At 37.2% G+C, this 19,257-nt stretch overlaps 1 protein-coding gene across 6 annotated transcripts in view; it reads right to left on the bottom strand.

The window, feature by feature from the left end:
* The window catches only part of MSH3 (mutS homolog 3), a 180,774-nt gene that overhangs the window by 71,303 nt on the left and 90,214 nt on the right, over nucleotides 1–19,257 (bottom strand). For all 6 annotated transcript variants that reach the window (XR_004624118.1, XM_034656443.1, XM_034656445.1 and 3 more), the window contains exons 14-17: nucleotides 13,182–13,369; nucleotides 12,266–12,434; nucleotides 6,644–6,708; nucleotides 3,955–4,071 (exon numbers count right to left, since the gene is read on the bottom strand). Coding sequence is in view for 5 of the 6 variants with exons in the window: in XM_034656443.1 (XP_034512334.1) it covers nucleotides 3,955–4,071; nucleotides 6,644–6,708; nucleotides 12,266–12,434; nucleotides 13,182–13,369 (539 nt within the window). In the remaining variant the exon portion in view is untranslated. The remainder of the gene's footprint in view (nucleotides 1–3,954; nucleotides 4,072–6,643; nucleotides 6,709–12,265; nucleotides 12,435–13,181; nucleotides 13,370–19,257) is intronic.

Here is a 19,257-nt window from a genome sequence, read left to right as displayed (position 1 = left end):
ATACTTTTTTCAAGACTACACATCATCTTGACCATTGTTACTCTGAATCCCATTTCTGATAATTTGGTTACATCCATATCCATTAGTTCTGTGGCAGAAGCCACAGACTCATTGTCTTTTCTTTGCTGGGGGGGATTTCTCCTTCTCCTCATTCTGATGAGGAGTTTGCAGGGTTGTCCAGAGCCCAAATTGCTGACCGGGACCCAGGCCGTGCGCCCTTGTTTTATAGGGATCTTAGGGATGTGGGCTTCTTGATTTTTCAGCCTGCCTTCTGGGGGAGGGGCCTGCCGCGCGGATACTCAGGCAACCCTGTTTGGGTAGAGTCTCCGTGTCCCCTGCGAGGAGGGCTGGGGATGGGCACACTGTGAGCCGGTATTTCCAGGCTCTTGTTCTCTGGTGGCTTTCCCTGGTGGTTTGCTGTGCCTCTTCTGAGAGTCAGAGCAGCAGTGGCCAAATCTCAGCCTCTGTCTCAGACCAGAGGGATCGCGGACCGTTCTCCACTGATGTTCTGGCCCCTTTAACTCTGTTTCTGTTGGTGCTGCTCAACCCTGCAGCGTCCCGGGATGTGCGCCCCACACCTGGCGTCCCAGCTCTCACTTCCAGGGCCGGCGCGTCTCTGTCCTTTGTGTTTCTAACACCACCAGTGGCAGCCACCCTGTGCACTCCGAAGCTCCTGGTCTCAGTCTGGTTACAGTGAGCACACCAGAGCTCCGTTTCAGTCTAGTTGTACATGCTCCCGGCTCACGGTCTCAGTCTGCTGTCTCGCGGGTGCCGGTCCGCGATTCCACCCGCTCCCCCGTGCAGGTGGCTACCGCTGCCCGGTGCCCAAACGCGGCGGCTCCCTCCCCCTTCCGTTTATCTTCCGATATCTTTGCACGGTTTCAGGGGTCCCCACTTCGTACCTCAATACTCAGCGCTGGAGATGTTCATTTGTAGAGATCCAGATGTATCTTCCTACGTCTCAGACTGATTCCGTGGATGTTCAGGCTGGTCTGGTACCTATCCAGCTCGACTCAGGGGACTGGCTGAAAAAGGGGTCCCCTACTCCTCTGCCATCTTAACTCAGAAATCCAATCATTTTTTTAAATGACATCATATTCATACCATCTGGCACCTTAATAAATATTGTACATAACAATCTATGTTGTTCTCAAGTGGGGTCTCTAGCTGCAAAAGCTCTAGCAAAAATTCAGCCAATATTCTCTATGCGCACCCTCTCTCTCAATTTTTTTTAAAAGACAAAAAGGGGGCGCCTGGGTGGCACAGCGGTTAAGCGTCCTGCCTTCAGCTCAGGGCGTGATCCCAGCGTTATGGGATCGAGCCCCACATCAGGCTCCTCTGGTATGAGCCTGCTTCTTCCTCTCCCAATCCCCTTGCTTGTGTTCCCTCTCTTGCTGGCTGTCTCTATCTCCATCGAATAAATAAATAAAATCTTTTAAAAAAAAATAAATAAATAAAAAGATTTATATACTGTACATGTATGTGAATTTACACAGAACTGCATCATCCTTCAATACTGTTTTGCATCCTTCTTCACTTAGCAATACAACATAAGTATCATTTTCTTCTGTGACGTTGTACTTAATGTCACCTCACTCGAAGGGGTGATATGATGAAAGGTGAATTCTCCTGGGTTAATTTGGTAGAAGGCAAAGAGCTGATACAGGAAGAATGGTACACAGAATAGTTGGGTGCTAGAAGAGCACAGAGAAGGGGCAAATCAAAGACACATTCCAAAGGGAAAAGACAAACAAGAATTTGATAAAAGATAAAGGGACAAAAAGGAGGAAAGGATAATGCCAACGTTTTTGGCCTAAGAGATCTGAACTTTCTTTAGTCTGGAATAATGACAGTGAGAACATAAACCAGATCTGTAAAGTCTTGTATACTATGAATAGAGCAAATATGTATCATCTCATCAAATCCCTAGGACCCTAGAATGCGGCCCTTGATGCTTGAAAGGACTAATTTTCATCCAATTTTCATGTCTCACTGATACTCCTTTTTTTTTTTTTAAGTAATCTCTGCACCCAACATGGGGCTCAAACTCACAACCTGAAGATCAAGAGTCGCACATTCTACCAACTGAGCCAGCCAGGTGTCTCTCAGTGATATTTCTAAGGGGAATACTAGGAGAACTAGTGACTCAAGGGCCCCAAAGACCCTTAAAATGGGAAACTTGAAAGTGAATTCGAAAAGAAACTGAATATACCAAGTTTCTATCCCTGGGTCCAAGATTCTGACTTAAGATAACCTCAGAAGATTCAGGATAAGTAAATTAGAATGTGTTTCTAATGCTGTAATTCAAGACTCCTCCGGGCAAAAATGGTATCAACAACTACCGTTTAAGAACTGTCAAGTAATATCTTCTTTTTCACTTGCCAGATTGGTTACTTAGCTCCCTAGAGAACCTCACTGAATATTTACTCTTTAAGTTTTTAAAGATAAAGACTACCAAAGAGGTTTCTGTTTAGAGTGATGTCTATGGGCTCACCACAGGCAGCCTCTACAACCTGATGGTAAAGGGCACAACCTACCACCAGATACCCTGCGTTGAACCTCGGCTCCAACCCAATGTAGGCAACTTATTCCTTATTTCTGTATCTCAGTGTATTCATTTGTCAATTGGGGGTGATACTATTTCAGTCACAGAGTTCTTATGACGAATAATGACCTAAAGTGCTTAGATGAGTGGCTCATAGCTAAGGACTCATGAAAGTCAGCTGTACACCTCTCTTCCCAGCTTCAGTCCAGCAGTAGCTTGACATCGACCACAGCAGGAGTATTTACACTACAGAAAACACCAAACACCACAAACACTACTACTCTTCCAAAGAACTGGCTGTTAACCTCTTATTTACCAGTACACCACTGACTTAAACTTGTCAATATGAACACACAACTATTAATAAATCCAGATATGAAACATTCTTTGAAGCAATAGCAAAGACTCTTCAAAAAAAAAAAAACTCATAGAAAACAAAAAAGGTCGAGTGCCTGGATAGCTCAGCTGGTCAAGTGTCTGCCTTCGGCTCAATTCATGATCCCAGGGTCCTGGGATCGAGTCCCCATTGGACTCCCTGCTCAGTATGGAGTCTGCTTCTCCCTCTCCCTCTGCCACTCCCCCCTGCCCATGCTCTCTCACTCAAATAAATAAAATCTTAAAACAAAACAAAAAAGGTGGGGGACTATTCTAGATTCAACTACAAAAGAAACATAATAACAAAATATAACATGTGAAAGTTGATTAGAGCTTTCATTTATAAATAGGGGGGCAGAATTAAAGAAACCCAATATTCCTTAAGTTAATAATTTTTCTTAGATGTGATAATGGTTTTAAGATTACATAGTAGAATATCCTTAATTTTAGATGTATGCTTAATTAAGTATTTAGGGGTGAAGTGTTATAATGTCTAAATCACACTTTCAAATGGTTCAGGAAAAAATGTATGAGAGATATAAAACAAATGTGGCAAAATGTTAACACCTGATAAATCTAGGTGAAGGGTATATCAGTATTATTTCAAATTTCCCATATTTAAAATTCTTTAAAATAAAAAGGAAGAAAATATTCAGGATGTAAAAAAGTAAGAAAAAAATGAAATGGTGATAATAAAAATAAAACAACTAACCCATTCTTTTCCAACTATGAAAATGTTAAGACTTTTTATAAGAAAAGTAAAGGAAGCCCAAGGTGGCATTTCAAAAAGTGACTCCACCAAACCCTTAGCAACTAAATATTAGTACGGTAACAATAGAGTATATTAGGTCTCTCATTAAAGACTAAGATGAGCTTACATTTCAATGGATTAAAAATAAAACAGAGAACACATGTACTCAACTATTTTATGGCAGGTCACAAGCAGTAATCTCTACTTTTCTTTTTGATGGAAAGATTTTCCGGTCTATTTCTCATAGCAAAAAGTCAGATTATATTTTTCATTGTAAACTCACTCTAGAAAATCAAGCCATTCAGCACTGCAGTCAAGGACTAGCTGCTCCCGGAGCTGATTCAGATGTCTGTAATTTTCTACAATAAAAGGAGAGTGAAAACGGCTCACAGCTTTTGTGCTAGAAGAGAGGAAGAAACATAAATAGGAAATCAAGGTTACTAAGAAATCACTAATGCCATCACTTTAGAAAATTAAAGTAGTTATTTATTATTCTCTGATGAACCTTGAAAGTAAATAGCTGTAAACAGAGAACATTCTTTAATTATGGTGAACTCTATTGATTCCAAAGATCTCTGTTGTAACTAAAGTACTTGGAGTTCACAGGACTTTGTTCAGGAGCTCTAAAATGCATTTCAAATTATATCCATACGGCAAAGTCAAAGTTTAGAATTTCCACTTCATAAGCAGAAAGCTATTTCTTTAAATTATACTAAATGAAAATGCTTATTAAAAAGAGATCAGAAGCACGTAAGTCCTGACAAAGCTGGACACATTGATGAAAGTCCTATTATTCTTCATGTTTTATACTTTCCCGTATAATTAATGTATTTCAGTGAAAAAAGAAAAATATAAAGAATTACAAAGAACAGCAATGCATTAATTCCAGAGGCAATCAAAGAAGAGGAATGTTTCATGATCTAACCGTAGGTTTACAGTGGCCCCAGAAGGGAAGAAATACGACCTGCTCCTCCTGTGGGCTCATGTATCATCCCTGCTGCTTCATCAAGAAGCTGCAGAGCACAACAGGGGATGCCATGGGTCCCCAGTTAAAAAATCCGGATCAAGGCTCTAACTCTAACCACTTACTTGCTACCTATGTGACCTTGGGCAAATGTAAGTGACCTTCTCTAAATATCCCTTTCCTCATCTGTAAAATGGGGNAACAGGGGATGCCATGGGTCCCCAGTTAAAAAATCCGGATCAAGGCTCTAACTCTAACCACTTACTTGCTACACCTATGTGACCTTGGGCAAATGTAAATGACCTTCTCTAAATATCCCTTTCCTCATCTGTAAAATGGGGATAGTGATAGTATCCACCTCATAGGTACTGTTGAGAGGATAAGAGTGCTTAGCACAGTATTTATGTCCTATGTCATTAGTACCCAATGTTAAGAGTTGTTGTGTGGAGGTGGTGATTGCTACTGCTGTTGATGTTACTATTATGATTGGACCTTTGAGAAGAGAAGATCACGGTTGAGTGATAGACAGGTGATGACAAAGTGTAATTACTGTTCTTTGTTTGCTCCCGAACTCCTGTCACAATTATGTTTAATGTGCCCAGTTATTGGACTTGGGGTGAGACTTTCATATTCAAAATCTGACTAATACTCTAACCTATCCCTGTCAAGGTTCCGATAGCCAAGCGACATATAAAAACAACAATGAACCTCCCCAAAACCATCTTATTTATTCATTCAATTTACATCATTAAATGTTCAAAAGATCCTGGCACTGATTTACACCTTCCGTGTTGCCTCTGAAATGTCATCTAGATTTCTATGCAAATATATTTATCATAGCTTTTTCTTCTGACAAAATTCATTTAGTGAAACATTTCAGTTTCTTAGATAATTAGATGTACAATTTTAAATAATTTCTCTTCATAAAACATACTTCCATTCATGAGCTGTAGGATAGGACAAAGGTAGATAAAGGAAAGAGAGCCTGTGAACAGAGAAAACAGCTCCTAAAATCAACAATNAGCCTGTGAACAGAGAAAATAGCTCCTAAAATCAACAATACTCAAATCTCACCTACAGCTTCTAGTAACACAGGAGAAAAACAAAAAACAAAAAGACAGTGGTAACAGAGCTAAAGAAACCCATGATTGTGCCTTCAGAATCCTTTGATAGTGGCAATGGATACTAGTTTTCTTCTTTTAATTAAAGTAATAATAATCATTCACAGATGTCAAAATTTTCTTCTATCCTTAACAGAGTTCCTTCATATAAAACCAGCTACTATACTACTTCCTCTTTTGCTCACTTAGGCAAATGTAACATTTTCATCTCAAGTTCATGCAAGCGTATTAATAAAAGGAGCAATAAATACTCACAAAGAATACTACTCACAGGAGTATATTTTTCGCTAATCCCACTACTTTAAATGAGTCCCCTTTGGGGGATTAGTGCCTAATCAAGAAAAGGCAGTCTCAATGTGATTCTCTAATTCTGTTTTTGATTAATGTGTTTTCATCAATTCATAATATAACTTACAAAAAAGAAGCCATAAAGAACTATTATAATTATGTGCCACAGAAAGCATCAAGACTAAAGAAATGCAGAGTTCAGTGAGGCAGATAATGAAATTTCAGCTTCCTAAAAGAAATTTCAGGTATAGCACTCATCAAGAAATTCAAGCAACCAAATTAAAATTATAATTGAACAGTCCCCGATATTTTTTTTCATGTGTTTAAAGTGTACTCTGAGGTATAAGAATAAAATGGTAATTTACAAAACAGGAAAACAAATGTATACAAATAAGATACTCTTTGGAAAAAGTATTTTTAAATAAATGATAAAAAGATTTAAAATAATTATTTCTTTGGTTAAAAGTTCCACAAGAAAACCAAAGGGAAAGAATTACTTTTTATGTCAAGGACGTGGTTAGTTTCATTCCAGTAGTGTACGGGTATACACATGTCATTATAATTCACATTAATAAGAAAAAATGTAATTTTAAACCCACCTTCCAACCTTAACCCAATCAGTTGGTATACAAGATACAGCAGAATTCTTCATTTCAATCATAAACTAAAAGAAATACAAATAAAAGTTCGATATTTAAAAGATTAACCATTATTAAAGCTTCCTCAAAATTGTGTTATAAGTTTAGTAAATACTATTCTAAACATTCAAAATAAATCCAGTATTTTTTAAAAAATATTTTATTTATTTATTTGTCAGAGAGAGAGAGAGAGAGAGCATAAGCAGAGGGAGAGGCAGGCAGAGCGAGAAGCAGGCTCTCCACCAAGCAAGAAGCCTGATGTGGGACTCGCTCCCAGGAACCTGGGATCATGACCTGGACTGAAGGCAGACACTTAACCTACTGAGCCACCCAGGCGTCCCAAAATCCAGTACTGTTAATAGGAAAGGTCATACATGTTCATACAACCAAATATCATTAATTAGGGTTGAATACTTGGGATAAAGTACAATGTGTATTGAGCAAAGGTTTGTAATAAACATGTAACTCGGCATTTTAATATTTTAACACTGTCATGTGCACTATGAGCAGTGATTTTTCTTTTTTTAACGGCCTCTTTCATTTATTAGTACCCCCTTAAGAATTCTATTACTCAGTAATAAGACTGAAGTTCTAAGTATATACAATTTTAAAATACCAATTATGATGTGTTATACCAGTTTCAGATGTGGCCCATCCCCTATTTTGAAGAAGAGGACTTATTGTCATAGCTTTTATCCACAGAGCCCAAGTGCTCTAAGAGTATCCTCATGAAAAAGCACTGATTTCTTCAGCTATTAAGGGAAGAAGAGATTTCTTCCCATGAGTGTTTTCTTTAAGTTTTCATTTGTATGAACCATATCTTTACAGAGCCAACTGTGCTCGGCGAGCAAGGTTTTCTGAAATCAATCAGGAAGCAAGTGAAATCTACTTCTTCTAGCGTGCCTTTCAGTAGTTGTATGCTGTCTCTTCCTCCTGCTCACTCTCCTGTATTGCTTTAATGAAATTTAGTGTTTTAAATGAATAAACACACACTTATTTTATAGAGGAGGAAACCCAGAAGCTCTGTGGCTACCACTAATTTTTTGATGGCTACGGGAACTTTTTTACATATACCAGTTTTATAACATTTCTGGTATTTATAATATGCATATTATTAATAATATTGGCCTATCTTTTGAGTTTGTTTATCTATATAGTTTTTACGTTAATTATAATATAGAAATTATTGGTTAATTTTAAGAATTTTCAGCCTCAGAAAAAATTTTGGGACTAATGATGTCTTCTTGTATAGAGAGGAATTAATACAATTTCAAATCTGCCACACCCAGTTAAACAGTGAAGAGTCAAGAGTCTAAAAAAGTTCCCCTCAGCTATAAAAAGTAACTGAGGAAAAAAACCACAAAATAAATATCATTGACGAGAAAGATAAAAGCACATTAAGACCATGATAAAAAATTCTGCTTAAATATTATTTGTAAATGTCCTACCAGAAAGGCATATTGATCTTTTTATAAAATAATTCTGGGAAGAGCTATGCCTGCAGCAAACAGCAAAACGCAGGGCCGCAGTGGCTCCCTAGTACTTGGAAAGGACAATGTAGATCCATAAAAACACAGAGCTCCACAAGAGTTCCTGTGTGAGGGAAGGTGGAAATTTTGAAAAGAAGCTAAAACTGCCTCAGTGAGATCACAAGGCAGCCAGGTAGGCTGGCTTACTTAAGTAATTTGCCATAACGCTGCATCATGGGGCACTGGATTCAAATTTCACCTTACACACATCACAAATCGCTCCTAGTCATGGCCCTTTAAAGCACACTGGGAAAGGTTAGGACCATAATGGTTCAATCTGTAAGTATCAAGGGTCTACTCTAAGGACCACAGCTCCTCAAACAAGCCATATGCAGAGCCAATACTCAATGGAAAAGAGGGTGAGAGTTGGGAAGGCTGACATGGACCTCCTGCTTGTTACACCCCTGGGGTTACTTCCTCAAGTTGGTGTTGGACCTTGTGTCCTCTTCTTCTCAGCTGGGGTTTCTGTTCAGAACTGTCATCTACTAGCAGGTTGTTTTTTGTTTTTGTTTTTTTTCTCTTCTACACTGCCTAAGGAACAGGAAATTTTCTCTGCTTCTTTTTACAAACATTCTAAGAATGAGCAGACAAAGCCTTTTAAAAAAGGCCTTTACTGCTACAGAAAAGGAAACTAACTAAAATTGGAAATTAACATATATTTCAGAAATCTTAGAAAATTCTCATAGCACCTTTCCCTGCTCTATAGTTCCTGACTACTGTTTCTCAGGTGTTGATATAAGAAGTATGCCTTGATTTGTTCTAGCAATTTCTCACATCCTCCCGGGATTCAATTCTGTCTTGGTTAAATGTTAGATACTGTTACTCAAATTACAGCCTGTCATATCACTGGACTCGCATCATTGCTAAGTTTGCTTAATTTACTCCAGAAACTGCTCTCTGTTTTCTCCAATACCACATTTAACCCATTCCTACTCTCCCTCTTTTCTTTCTTCTCTCTCAAGAATTTTCAATTTTTTTTCCTTTAGAAGTAAGATTTAATGGAGAATGCTTTTCACATCTTAAACACACTAAGCAGAATTTGGATGTGCTGCATGCTATGAATTAATAAAAATTTTTTCTAAATATTTTCCCCCAATATTTCTTCCCTTTTCCTTAAGAATGCTACTACTTACCAATACTGCCCCAAATCTAAATATCACCCCATACGCACTCCATATTTGATTCAAGGTTAAAAGATGATTCTCCATATACATAAAATATGAGAAAAACTATCACAGAGGCAGTGAGCTAAGTTTCTGCTTTTGTTATTTTCTTACAAATACTTTCAGAGTCAGAGATAGTAACACACATGGTCAATAAGGCTTATAGTGTTCTAATGAGTACATAAAAACTAGGAACAGAGGTGAAAAAGGAAAGCTGTCAAAAGTATCACTGGCTTGACAATCTATTTATTTTTACCAATAATAAAATCAATGCACTGTGTGGGGCTGCTAGAACAGGTTTTTAAAAAATCATTACAAAGTTATAAAATTTCAGAACAGAAGGGTATAAAATAAGAAGCACATACAAAATAATGGTTTTTCTGCCTTCCTCTCTCACTTCTCAGAGGTAATCATATTTGACGGAGTCTGTTCTTGGTCCTGTAAGTATCTTTAAATAATTTGCTGATACCATTAGTATAATTTTCTAAAAGAGAATTTGACTATAACAATGCTGAATATTGAGAATTCATTTGTTGTTTGAACAGAATCACTAATTCTCAAAAAATGTTATAAAAGTGATTCTGTATTGATATACTATTCAATTTCTATAGGTTTTTATTTTTTTTTAAATTTTTTTTTTAAGATTTTATTTATTTATTTGAACAGAGAGAGAGACAGCCAGCGAGAGAGGGAACACAAGCAGGGGGAGTGGGAGGGGAAGAAGCAGGCTCCCAGCAGAGCAGAGAGCCCGATGCGGCGCTCGATCCCAGCACCCTGGGATCACTCCCTGAGCCGAAGGCAGACACTTAACAACTGAGCCACTCAGGCGCCCCTCTATAGGTTTTTAAGAACCAGTAAGAAATCATCCCACAATTAATAACTAAGAAATTTCTTGCCTCACACTCATCACCTTAACTTAATAAAGGTTAAGTAAGGAATAAGATAATTTATATCTCCCTAATTATTTGTAGTCCAATTATTTCATCTCTCTACTGTGCTTTTTCTTAAACCTCACTGCCACATGATTAAAAAAAGAAAAAAAAAATCTAATCTACTATCCCTTATGAATTCCTGACCAGTTTTCCCCATTTTCACTGTAAAACTGCCAGCTGGACCCAGGACTATCTTCCCAAGACTTAAGCTTTATTTTAGTTTGCATAGTATGAGCTCTAAAATGCCTAGATTTCATAAAATAAAACCCAAGACGTTGATAATCCCTGTGTTAATATTTGTGAGTAGAGTGAAATAAGGAACTGACAGAAAGACTGGAGTCAGGGAGGACTGGGCTTCTGACTTAGGTAACTCACCTAACTACTCTAACCCTCACTTAGATTCACTACAAAATAGGAATAACCCCTTTCTGTGTTGTTACAAATGTTAAGTAATATATGTACAGTGCTTAGCACCATGCTGATCAAGTGCATGACAAATGGTAACTACAGTAATAGTAGTATATGAATAACATTTACATAGTGCTTAATGTATGATTAAAAAGTAGTTCCATATATTTTGACTCAATTGGTCTTTGGAGAAGTCTCACAACACAAGTGATTCTGCTTTGGTCACATAGCTTGTAAGCGGGGTAAGTGACACTTACACACCCAGCTTTTTCCTACCGTAACCACTTTTCTACTACGTTTCTTTTATTGATGTTATTAAGCAGTTTTGGTCATCTCATTTTCAACAAATAGCCCAGAACAGTGGTCCTAAGGTCACTTGTTCGCTTTGTAAGGTCCTGACTGCAAAGTGAAACCAAGTGATGTAATTAAGTATTTGGCTGGGAAGGGGCAACTAAGTATAAATATTGTCAAATTATTTTTCTATTATATAGACTTCTATGTGGACTACACTGTGAAAGGTCTGCCTGAGTCCAAAAGATTTAATTTGAGCCCAAAAGACAGACTGACTGAATCAATGGTCTATTAAATGGCACAAGATTAATAAATATTTTAATAAAGATTATAATCTGCTGTAGGGTTTCTTATTTTAAATAATTACACAAATCAGCAGTCTTTTGATCAAATACATAAAGTAATGCAAATGTTTAAAAATTTTATTTGAAATTAAGCTCTTCCCCACTTGAAAAATATCTGCTTTTTAAAATCCTGAATAAAATGTTCATCCTGAGGAAATTACTCACAAATTTCCTAATTTGCTATTTTAACAAAGTAGAATTTCTCAAATTCCCTCAGTTAGAATCTCTCTATTTTATTAAACATAAGATGCAGAAGTAGCGTGCCTCAAGACTCAGAATAAGACTAAAGGATACAACCCCATGTGAAAAGCATACTTCTTCCCGGTTCTCACTCAGATATTGATAACATCGAACTGTAAACTGAAGTATGCATACCAAAAAACACATTCTGAGCATCCCTTACATCATCTTATGGAAGACTCACTAATTGTAGGTTTTCACTCTAGTTTTTTGGTTTGTTTTTTTCTTGCTATTTGTTCTCTAGCGGCTTCAGAAGGAAACCCTGCCTTTTTAATCACTGTGTGATCCAATCAACACGGGTGGTTCACTTTGTATCATTTCATTACCTGCAGGCCAGAGATCAAAGACTAACTTCTCTCTCATGGATTTAGGGTAAATGAATCCTGTAAGTTATTATTTATAAGAGTCACGTTTTCTAGAATACAATTTCAACAAACAATATTAAAACATATGTAATATTAAGTTGCAGATTTTACCAAGAGAGTAAATAAACACACAAAATGCTGTTATTAAAATAATTCTTACCAAAACAAAGTATTACATCATATTTCCAAGGAACAAAAGAGAAAATCTGAAAAAAAACTTTCATCCTATCCTCGGATTTTTGTTTACATTTTAAAACAGCTTTCCTACTTTGAGATAAACAAATGCAAAATAAAAGTACGTTTGACATTACCTCCTGTCCTGACACTGTCACATATCGTATAGAAGGATTTTTTAGTATTTTTCGTATTTCTTGCAAATGTATTTGGATCTTGTCAGTAACTTCTTGAATTTCATCCTTTCTCTTTTTTATTAAAGGGAAGTCAGTAAGGTCTTTGAATAATTCAGTTTTATCCCCAGTTCTAAAAAATGAAAAAAATGCAAATACATACACTGAAGCATACCACCTATACCAGTTATCAATTATTTTTCACAGCATGATAAAATACCAAAGGGTTGGGAATCATGAAAACAAGGCTCTAATTCCAGCTCTATCACTAAGTATTTATGGTTGGTTTCTTAATTTCTTTGAAGATAGACAAAATTATCTGTCTAAACATCATTTTCATTTTGCAAGTTCATGATTCCCATGGTGAAAATGAGAGATAAAATTAAATATTTGTTTTTCACCTATGCAGAAAATAAACACAGAAGTAAATACTGTCTTTTTCCCCCTTTCATACAGAGTTCTTTGTGGGATGAACTGTAAAACGACTACCTCATAAAGGATTATTTTGCTTCTGTGGTTTCTAAATATAAGGCAGACTACCACTGGATATCTAGGAAATAAGTGTAAGCTGCCACCTGACTCCCACTTTTGAACCAATAAACTGCTATTACCTGCTCTGCCTGGGCTTTACCTTTTCATCATCTGGTACCTGCAAAAGTACTGTATCTGTCCTAGATACTGAACTGCCTAAGTTTTAGATGGTGGAGGGTTACTTCCAGCTATCATAGACAGCCTTTAGCATCCCACCACTTTTCTAATTTCACATGCCACTTCTACCATTACCGCGAGGGAAGCTTACAATTCGAATCCAACAACAAATGGCAAATCTATTAGTTCCTTCTTTCCAGCAGTGACAGTAATCGAAGAGTCTACTACTTACTTGGCAGCTTGCTCATTAAGTATCCTTAAGTAATGCTCCACTGGACTGAGGAGTTCAGGAATTTCTAAAATAAATGTCTGGAGCAAGTCTGACCGAACGTGGGAATTAACAGCAGGTATCAATGCTTGAAATTCTGACTTCAGGTGATACAGAGTTTTGACAATCAAGAAGAACTCTTGCGTAGAGCACTGAAAAAGAAATATTTTTTTAGCTAAATAACGTAAGATATATGAACATGAAGTTTAATTAGTGGTCTTTATTTTTTTTTTTAGTTAATGGTCTTTTTAAAGTTAGAATCAGAATAAAAGAAAATTTTAATTTACTCTATAAACTAGTTCATTGAAATAAAGTATTGTTGATACCTTCTAAATGTTAAATCAATAGTTCAAACACTTTATAACATTTTAAAACTCTGAAGAAAATAATTTGGGCCAAGGAGAGTAAACCCAATACTTGTTCAATAATTTTTCGTTTTAAAATATATTGACCATATAGCAAAAATACAGTAAACAATGTCAAAAACAGAAAGGACAATTCTGCGGAAATAGCTGCAAGACATGTGAGAAATAAACGGCAAAATTCTTCCCAGTATAATGAGCTCTTCTTACAAATCGACCCAGAAAAGATGAATAATCCAAAGAATAATGGCTAAGTGAACTGAATATGCAGCTCATAAAAAAAAAGAATGTCCAATAAGCACAATTAACCTCACACATAATTATAACAAGCAAATTAAAATGACAAGATAGCATTTGTCATTTACCAGAATGCCAAAGATTTAAAAACCTGATAATAGCTAAGTCACACAGGATATTAAAAAAGATACTTTTATATATAATCAGTAGAGGCATAAGCTCTTTGAAGAGTAAAGTGCATATACCCTTTGACTAAATAATTCCATTCTTAAAAATTAAACAAACACTATACTTTAACAGGTAGTGAAAAAGTATGTGTATCTGAATATTTATAGTAGCACTACTGGTAATAATATTAAAAAGATGAATAGGAAACAAGTATCTAACAACTGGGATCTTATTAGGAAAAGCTCATACAATGTAATAGTATTAAACAATTAAAATGTTAAGACATCTGTACATACTGATGTACAGATCAACTTGGAACTCCATAATTTCAACACATATTAAATATACATAGTATATGTTTATACTATATACCATATGTGTATTTATACAGTAAAATTTTATTCTTGATTCTTCATATTATATGCATTATTCTTTTTTTTTTTTAAAGATTTTATTTATTTATTTGACAGAGATAGAGACAGCCAGCGAGAGAGGGAACACAAGCGGGGAGTGGGAGAGGAAGAAGCAGGNGGAACTCCATAATTTCAACACATATTAAATATACATAGTATATGTTTATACTATATACCATATGTGTATTTATACAGTAAAATTTTATTCTTGATTCTTCATATTATATGCATTATTCTTTTTTTTTTTTAAAGATTTTATTTATTTATTTGACAGAGATAGAGACAGCCAGCGAGAGAGGGAACACAAGCAGGGGGAGTGGGAGAGGAAGAAGCAGGCTCATAGAGGAGGAGCCTGATGTGGGGCTCGATCCCATAATGCTGGGATCACGCCCTGAGCTGAAGGCAGACGCTTAACCACTGCGCCACCCAGGCGCCCCTATATGCATTATTCTATATAAATAAAAATATAAATAAAAAATACCTGGAAGGGTACACATGTTAACTTATTCTAATTACCTCTGGGTGGTGTGTATTCAGAGGGAAAGTAGAGGAAAATGTATTATTCTTTCTTTCATACCTTTATATACACTGTTGCAATTTTTAAATATGAACATGAATAATTTTTACTTTTGGAACTTCTGATTAAAAGAATAAGCTGAACGTGTACATCTAAATTTCACACCATCTTGAAACTACAGTCCAAGGCATAAAACCTCAAGAATAACTAGAAGAAAAGACAACAGTAACAATGTCTTAGAAGCTATAAAGTAAATGGATAAGTGGTAACTGACTTAGAAGATTCAAAATATTAGAATTTTCAGCTGGCTGCAAGGAAAACTAGGACCCAACTTGAGTCACACCAAGAATCCTAAAAGACTCAGAAACCGGTGGCACAAATTATCTTTGGAAGTGGAAGCTGGGGGTGGGTGGGTAGGTATAACATGGAGAGTTGCAAATCAATTAAGAAGTAATTATCCCTCAATATTCTATTCCTCTCCATGCCACTGAGCAACCACTATTTTCCTACCCAACAAAAAACTAATTTCATCCTCTGGAGAAGGGAAAACATAAACAGTACCAACCATCTTTAGGCACAGTGAAAGATGAGAATACCACCAAAAGCAAGGGATTAAAATAAAAGAAAATGGAGATTCCCCATTGCCTCCATCCAGCTCCCAGAACATTGTTAGCCATTCAGGAGGCTAAAAGAGTCCCTGGGGAATCTCACAGGCCCAAGAGAAAAATTCTGAAGATATTAAAGCAGGAGTTCACCCCAAAAATAGATCAGCTAGTATACTATACAGTTCACCTCTTATTATGCAAGCCATGTTCAACTATGGAGACCTCCCTATGAGCATTTTAGCTCACCACTCTTTAAAAATGATCAGGCATAAGATTAAAAATTCTAATGTGAAATGAAAAAGCCAAAACGATCAATCAATCAATCAACAAATACTAGAGGGAACACAGCCTATACCATAGAAGAAAATGTCTTTAAAAAAACCCAGCATCACTGTTGGTCGGAATGCAAGCTGGTAAAGCCACTCTGGAAAACAGTATGGAGGGTCCCAAAAAAGTTGAAAATAGAGCTATCCTATTGATCCACCAATTGCATTACTGGGTATTTACCCCAAAGGTACAAATAAAGTGATCCAAAGGGGCACCTGCATCCCCATATTTATAGCAGCAATGTCCATAATAGCCAAACTATGGAAAGAGCCCAGATGCCCACTGACAAATGAATGGATGATGAAGATGAGGTATACATATACAATGGAATACTACTCAGCCATCAAAAAAAAAATGAAATCTTGCCACCTGCAATGACGTGGATGGAACAAGAGGGTATAATGCTAAGCGAAATAAGACAATCACAGAAATACAATTATATGATCTCCCTCATGTGGAATTTAGGAAACAAAACAGGATCATAGGGGAAGGGAGGGAAAAATAAAACAAGACAAAATCAAAGACGGAGACAAACCATAAGACTCTTAATCATAGGAAACAAACTGAGGGTTGCTGGAGGGGTGGGGGGTGGGGGGATGGGGATAACTATGTGATGGACATTAAGATGTACATGATGTAATGAACACTGGGTATTACATAAGACTGATGAATCACTGAACTCAACCTCTGAAACTAATAATAATACATTATATGCCAATTAAATAAAAACACAATAAAAATAAATAAAAAAACCAATATCCTAAGTTAAAAAGAGAATAAAGCAATCATGAAACAAGAATGGGATACTCNCATTATATGTCAATTAAATAAAAACACAATAAAAATAAATAAAAAACCCAATATCCTAAGTTAAAAAGAGAATAAAGCAATCATGAAACAAGAATGGGATACTCTTTTTTTTTTTTAAAGGAACATTCAGAGAACATTATTCAACCAATTCAAATAAAAGAATTGTAAAAAAGAAAGAACCAAAAAATAACTCAAGAAAATTTCCCAGAACTTGGCTGCCAGATTGAAAGGCTCAATACAAGGGATGAAAAAAGAACCAAATCATGGCAAATCATCATGAAATTTCAGAACACTGGATGAAAAGAAAATGTTTCAATTTCTAGAAGGAGAGAAAAAAAATCACACCAAGAATCAGGAATCAGATTACTCAACAAAAATAACAGAAGCTAGAAGACAATGGAATAACATAAACTTCTAAAGGAAAATAATTTATAGCCTAANCTAGAAGACAATGGAATAACATATACTTCTAAAGGAAAATAATTTATAGCCTAAAATGTTATGCCCAGTCAAACTACCAATCAAATGTGAGTAGAAAACAAGACATTTCCAGCTGTGCCTTGGTGGCTCAGTTTGGTTAAGCATTTGCCTTCTGCTTAGATCATAATCCCAAGGGTCCTGGAATCAATCCCTGTGTTGGGCTCCCTGCTCAGTAGAGAGCCTGCTACTCCCTCTCCCTCTGCCCCTCCCCCCGCTCATGCACTCATGCTCCTTTCCTCTCTCCCTTGTTCCATCTCAAATAAATAAATAAAATCTTCAAAAAAAATGAAAGAAAGAAAGAAAGAGAAAAGAAAGCAAGACATTTCCAAACATCAACATTTCAAAACATTTACTGTTGACCCTTGAACAACATAGGTTTGAACTGTGCAGGTCCACTTCTACACAGATTTTTTTGGGTAAATACTACAGTACCGCAAATGTATTTTCTCCTTTTCAAAAACATTTTTTCTTAATATTATGATTTTCTTCACATCTTTTCTATAGCTTACTTTATTGAAAGAAGACAGCATATAATAAAATATAACACAAAAAAATGTGTTAATCAACTATCATTAAAGCTTCAGGTCAACAGCAGGCTATTAGTAGTTAAGTTTTGGGGGAGTCAAAAGTTACACATAGATTTTCAACCATACAGGGGTCAATGCCCTTAACTCCTGTGCTGCTCAAGGGAGGTGAGGTCAACCGTACTACCAATACTCTTTCTCAGGATGCTTCTAGAGAATACACTCTATCAGAATGAAGTAATAAACCAAAAGGAAGACACAGAATTCAGAAAGATTGGACAGAAGATTCAATTCAAGGGAAATAAATCAAAGAAAGTAGCTTCACAACTAGTATAGAGGGCAACCAGTCTAGGTTGGACCAGGTAAAATGAAATAGAACATTTGATAAAAGTAAGAACCTTGAGATGAGAAGATGATTTAGGGTTGAGCTAATGTTAAGTACACATAATTAACAATATACATAAAATGAATTAACACTTAAGGACACATTTAGAAAGATTAACTAAAAGGAATGAAGTGAATTATGCAAAAAAAAAATAAGAAGTTAGGTCCAACTGAATAAACGTTGAATCTAAAGTATATGATAAAGTATCTCTTCCCCAGAATTAAGATGGCGGAGGAGTAGGGGACCCCTTTTTCAGCCGGTCCCCTGAGTTGAGCTAGATAGGTACCAGACCAGCCTGACATCCACAGAATCAGCCTGAGACGCAGGAAGATACATCTGGATCTCTACAAATGAACATCTCCAGCGATGAGTACTGAGGTATGAAGCGGGGAGCCCTTAAACCGCGCACAGATATCGGAAGATAAACGGAAGGGGGAGGGAGCCACCGCGTTTGGGCGCCAGGAAGCAGTAGCCACCTGCACAGGGGAACGGGCGGAATCGCGGACCGGCACCCGCGAGACAGCNAATGAAGTGAATTATGCAAAAAAAAAATAAGAAGTTAGGTCCAACTGAATAAACGTTGAATCTAAAGTATATGATAAAGTATCTCTTCCCCAGAATTAAGATGGCGGAGGAGTAGGGGACCCCTTTTTCAGCCGGTCCCCTGAGTTGAGCTAGATAGGTACCAGACCAGCCTGACATCCACAGAATCAGCCTGAGACGCAGGAAGATACATCTGGATCTCTACAAATGAACATCTCCAGCGATGAGTACTGAGGTATGATGTGGGGAGCCCTTAAACCGCGCACAGATATTGGAAGATAAACGGAAGGGGGAGGGAGCCACCGCGTTTGGGCGCCGGGAAGCAGTAGCCACCTGCACAGGGGAACGGGCGGAATCGCGGACTGGCACCCGTGAGACAGGAGACTGAGACCGTGAGGCGGGAACGCACGTGATCAGACTGAAACGGAGTTCTGGTGTGCTCACTGGAACCAGACTGAGACCAGGAGCTCTGGGAGCGTGCGGGGCAGCTGGCGGCTGGTGGCTGGTGGTGTTAGAAACACAAAGGACAGAGACGCACTGGCCCAGGAAGTGAGGGCTAGGACGCCGATGGTGGGGCACACATCCCGGGACGCTGCAGGGTTGAGCAGCACCAACAGAAACAGAGTTAAAGTGGCCAGAACATCAGTGGAGAACGGGCCGCAATCCCTC

The sequence above is a fragment of the Ailuropoda melanoleuca genome, chromosome 3 (assembly GCF_002007445.2).
Source record: "Ailuropoda melanoleuca isolate Jingjing chromosome 3, ASM200744v2, whole genome shotgun sequence".
Classification (NCBI taxonomy): Eukaryota; Metazoa; Chordata; class Mammalia; order Carnivora; family Ursidae; genus Ailuropoda; species Ailuropoda melanoleuca.
Note: the sequence above shows the minus strand (reverse complement) of the source record. Positions and strands in the feature narration are given on the sequence as shown.